We start from the raw sequence: 5739 nt of genomic DNA on the forward strand, positions 1-5739 counted from the left end.
GTTCCTATATCAGAACACACTAGCACCAGTGTTCCTATATCAGAACACACACTAGCACCAGTGTTCCTATATCAGAACACACACTAGCACCAGTGTTCCTATATCAGAACACACTAGCACCAGTGTTCCTATATCAGAACACACACTAGCACCAGTGTTCCTATATCAGAACACACGCTAGCACCAGTGTTCCTATATCAGAACACACGCTAGCACCAGTGTTCCTATATCAGACGACACCAATGTTCCTATATCAGAACACACTAGCACCAGTGTTCCTATATCAGAACACACTCTAGCACCAGTGTTCCTATATCAGAACACACACTAGCACCAGTGTTCCTATATCAGAACACACACTAGCACCAGTGTTCCTATATCAGAACACACACTAGCACCAGTGTTCCTATATCAGAACACACGCTAGCACCAGTGTTCCTATATCAGAACACACGCTAGCACCAGTGTTCCTATATCAGAACACACTAGCACCAGTGTTCCTATATCAGAACACACGCTAGCACCAGTGTTCCTATATATCAGAACACATCAGAACACGCTAGCACCAGTGTTCCTATATCAGAACACACACTAGCACCAGCACCAGTGTTCCTATATCAGAACACACACTAGCACCAGTGTTCCTATATCAGAACACACACTAGCACCAGTGTTCCTATATCAGAACACCAGCACCAGTGTTCCTATATCAGAACACACACTAGCACCAGTGTTCCTATATCAGAACACACTAGCACCAGTGTTCCTATATCAGAACACACACTAGCACCAGTGTTCCTATATCAGAACACACTAGCACCAGTGTTCCTATATCAGAACACACGCTAGCACCAGTGTTCCTATATCAGAACACACGCTAGCACCAGTGTTCCTATATCAGAACACACGCTAGCACCAGTGTTCCTATATCAGAACACACACTAGCACCAGTGTTCCTATATCAGAACACACTAGCACCAGTGTTCCTATATCAGAACACACGCTAGCACCAGTGTTCCTATATCAGAACACACGCTAGCACCAGTGTTCCTATATCAGAACACACGCTAGCACCAGTGTTCCTATATCAGAACACACTAGCACCAGTGTTCCTATATCAGAACACACGCTAGCACCAGTGTTCCTATATCAGAACACACACTAGCACCAGTGTTCCTATATCTGAACACACCAGCACCTATTATTCCTATATCAGAACACACACTAGCACCAGTGTTCCTATATCAGAACACACTAGCACCAATGTTCCTATATCAGACCACACCAATGTTCCTATATCAGAACACACCAGCACCAGTGTTCCTATATCAGACCAGCACCAGTGTGCACCAGTGTTCCTATATCAGACCACACCAGTGTTCCTATATCAGACCACACCAGCACCAGTGTTCCTATATCAGACCTCACCAGTTTTCCTATATCAGACCTCACCAGTTTTCCTATATCAGAACACACTAGCACCAGTGTTCCTATATCAGAACACACTAGCACCAGTGTTCCTATATCAGACCACACCAATGTTCCTATATCAGAACACACCAGCACCAGTGTTCCTATATCAGACCACACCAGTGTTCCTCTATTAGACCACACCAGTGTTCCTATATCAGACCACACCAGTGTTCCTATATCAGACCACACCAGCACCAGTGTTCCTATATCAGACCTCACCAGTTTTCCTATATCAGACAGCACCAGTGTTCCTATATCAGAACACACCAGCACCAGTGTTCCTATATCAGACCACACCAGTGTTCCTATATCAGACCGCACCAGTGTTCCTATATCAGAACACACTAGCACCAGTGTTCCTATATCAGACCACACCAATGTTCCTATATCAGAACACACTAGCACCAGTGTTCCTATATCAGACGACACCAGTGTTCCTATATCAGAACACACTAGCACCAGTGTTCCTATATCAGAACACACACTAGCACCAGTGTTCCTATATCAGAACACACACTAGCACCAGTGTTCCTATATCAGAACACACACTAGCACCAGTGTTCCTATATCAGAACACACACTAGCACCAGTGTTCCTATATCAGAACACACTAGCACCAGTGTTCCTATATCAGAACACACACTAGCACCAGTGTTCCTATATCAGAACACACACTAGCACCAGTGTTCCTATATCAGAACACACACTAGCACCGGTGTTCCTATATCAGAACACACACTAGTACCAGTGATCCTATATCAGAACACACACTAGCACCAGTGTTCCTATATCAGAACACACACTAGCACCAGTGTTCCTATATCAGAACACACAGTAGCACCAGTGTTCCTATATCAGAACACACAGTAGCACCAGTGTTCCTATATCAGAACACACAGTAGCACCAGTGTTCCTATATCAGAACACACTAGCACCAGTGTTCCTATATCAGAACACACTAGCACCAGTGTTTCTTATTACCTCAGTTTGCTGCTTCGGCTTGTTGTTATTTCATTCTTTTCTTTTCTTCTTGTACCATCGGCCATGGTCATAGGAGCCTATATTCATTGATACCTATATTCATTCATATTAATGAACCTCCTCTTTTGCAATCCAAATGCTAGGCTATAAACATGGGGTAATAATGCCTAGATGATTCTTTCTAGTGATCATTAGTTTATGAATTGCCTGGCTGGACTGTGGGACAGTGGAGATTAGTTGATGAATTGCCTGGCTGGACTGTGGGACAGTGGAGATTAGTTGATGAATTGCCCGGCTGGGCTGTGGGACAGTGGATGTGTAGGAATGATTCAAATAGAACATTCATTACCCGGGTAGTATTGTGAATAACTAACGGCTATAACCAATCAGCATCCAGGATCAAAATGTTGTGTTATAATGAAATATCTAGACCTCAATAGGAAGACTGTTTTGTCATATGGAGGTTTTAGTCCGGTGTCTGTTTAACTAAATACTTTGTTTGTCTTTGGCAGGAGAGAGACCAGACTCTCCCTCTGACAGACGGAAGAGTCCTTCAGGGGAAACAGACCCAGAGACTCCCAAAGCAGTGAGACGACATCACTGCTCCCTGTGTGGAAGGAGTTTTACCAAGTTAGGGAACCTAAAAGAGCATGAGAGAAAACACACAGGAGAAAAGCCTTTCCAATGCTCCCAGTGTGGAAAGAGATTTTCACGAACTCATGAACTAATATTACATGAAAGGACACACACAGGGGAAAAACCACACAGTTGCTCCCAGTGTGGAAAGAGTTTTACGCAGTTAGGGAACTTAAAAAAACACAAGAGAGTACACTCTGGAGAAAAGCCTTACCCCTGTTCCCATTGTGGAAAATATTTTAGGTTGTCAGAACACTTAAAATCACATGAGAGGACACACACAGGGGAAAAAACACACAATTGCGTCCAGTGTGGAAAGAGTTTTTCCCATCTAGGGAACCTAAAAAAACATAAGAGAATACACACCGGAGAGAAGCCTTACCCCTGTTCCCATTGTGGAAAGAATTTTAGGTTATTACAAAACTTAAAATCACATGAGAGGACACACACAGGGGAAAAACCACACAATTGCATCCAGTGTGGAAAGAGTTTTTCCCATTTAGGGAACCTGAACAAACATAAGAAAATACACTCTGGAGAGAAACCTTACCCCTGTTCTCATTGCGGAAAGAATTTTACATTGTCAGAAAGCTTAAAATCACATGAGAGGACACACACAGGGGGAAAACCACACAATTGCTCCCAGTGTGGAAAGAGTTTTTCCCACTCAGCGACCCTGAATCAACATAAGAGAATACATTCTCGAGATAAGCCTTACCACTGTTCCCAATGTGGAAAGAATTTTGCATTGTCAGATAACCTGAAAGAGCATGAGAGGACACACACAGGAGAGAAGCCTTACCAATGCTCCCAGTGTGGAAAGAGATTTTCAACATCACCGGACCTAAAGAAGCATGAAAGGACACACACAGGAGAAAATCCTTACCACTGCTCCCAGTGTGGAAAGAGTTTTACTGACTTAGATAGCCTGAACGTACATAAGCTAATACACTCTAAAGCGAAACCGTACCATTGTTCCCAGTGTGGAAAGAGTTTTACTAAGCTAGGGAACCTGAAAAGGCATGTGGACAAACACACACAGGGGAGGATAACCTCACAGTTTGGAAAGAGTTTTAGTTAGGGAACCCAATTGTGGAAAGACATTTTCCCAGACAGAGGACCTGAAATCACATGACAGAATAGACAGGCTGTGTTCTGATGAGTCACTGTGTTCTGACTGATGTTTGACCATTGTTTTATGTCACATTAAATCATATTGTTTATATTAAATTTAACTAAAATATAGGCCTCTACTTTTGTTTTAGTTTTTTCCCCTGGAGACATGATTATGTCTACAATAAGATTACAATTTTAAAATGTGTTTAATTGAATACAAGTATGAACCCTTATTATTCCACAATGTGCCGATTGTAAAAATGATTTGATTAATGCAACGTTATCTGAATAAACTGTATAGAATGATGTTAGCCGCTAGTGGACATTCATTATCTACATCTATGTATTTACAGAAATTAGTTATTCTGAATGGAGGTCTGGAAGGTGGATAACACAACGTATCAGGACAGGTCTTCTGATTGGGTGAATGGATGGCTGGAGGGGTCTTCTGATTGGGTGAATGGATGGCAGGAGAGGTCTTCTGATTGGGTGAATGGATGTCAGGACAGGTCTTCTGAGTGGGTGATTGGATGGCTGGATGGTAGATAACACAACATGTCAGTCAGAACAGCAGGAGAGGGTTTTGGGAGCTTTTAACCTTTTTATTTAAATTAGTTTTCTTCTTTAGTCTTTTTGGTTTTCAATAGTCTTTGTCTATTACAGCGAACACCTGGTAAAGAGAAACTTGTCATCTCTGATCCACCTCAGTAGTCCTGTAGTGTCCACCTATCTGGTAAAGAGGAGGTGATCATCTCTGATCCACCTCAGTAGTCCTGTAGTGTCCACCTATCTGGTAAAGAGGTTACCATCTCTGATCCACCTCAGTAGTCCTGTAAGTGTCCACCTCTGGTAAAGAGGTTACCATCTCTGATCCACCTCAGTAGTCCTGTAAGTGTCCACCTCTGGTAAAGAGGTTACCATCTCTGATCCACCTCAGTAGTACTGTAGTGTCCACCTATCTGGTAAAGAGGAACTTATCATCTCTGATCCCCCTCAGTAGTACTGTAGTGTCCACCTATCTGGTAAAGATGAGGTTACCATCTCTGATCCCCCTCAGTAGTCCTGTAGTGTCCACCTATCTGGTCAAGAGGAACTTACCATCATCTCTGGTCCACCTCAGTAATCATGTAGTGTCCACCTATCTGGTAAAGAGGAGGTGGGGTTTGCACATTGTAGTCTATTCCATTTTCCTTAAGTGAAATTTCCACCCACCTGGTGAACCTGGCCATGCAAAACAAACTAGCCCAATATTTCTGCCTCATGGACATAGCAGGTTAGGAGGCTGAGGTTAAGGTTAGGAAAAGGGTTAGCTAAATTGCTCTCCTAACCTGCTACGAAATGTCACTTGCGGTCGTAACTGTACTCCATCTAGTCACAACCGAGAATCATGAATTGACTCCCTGAAACTATTCAACCACTGTGGTTCGTCTGTGAGCTAGCTGATCAACCAATAGTTTGAGTTGCCTGATCCTGTGGTATTCTGTTCACTAGGATAATCAGTATGTACAGTGGGGAGAACAAGTATTTGATTTT

At 42.9% G+C, this 5739-nt stretch overlaps 1 protein-coding gene across 1 annotated transcript; it reads left to right on the top strand.

Annotated features, from left to right (window-relative positions):
• Nucleotides 1-2959: 2959 nt before the first annotated feature.
• LOC124015827 (zinc finger protein 135-like) lies at nucleotides 2960-4511 on the top strand (the record flags this gene model as incomplete). Its single annotated transcript, XM_046331317.1, has 1 exon — nucleotides 2960-4511. A coding segment is annotated over one exon (1212 nt), but the record flags the coding sequence as incomplete, so codon positions are not given.
• Nucleotides 4512-5739: the final 1228 nt, after the last annotated feature.

Source organism: Oncorhynchus gorbuscha, linkage group LG26 (assembly GCF_021184085.1).
Source record: "Oncorhynchus gorbuscha isolate QuinsamMale2020 ecotype Even-year linkage group LG26, OgorEven_v1.0, whole genome shotgun sequence".
Classification (NCBI taxonomy): Eukaryota; Metazoa; Chordata; class Actinopteri; order Salmoniformes; family Salmonidae; genus Oncorhynchus; species Oncorhynchus gorbuscha.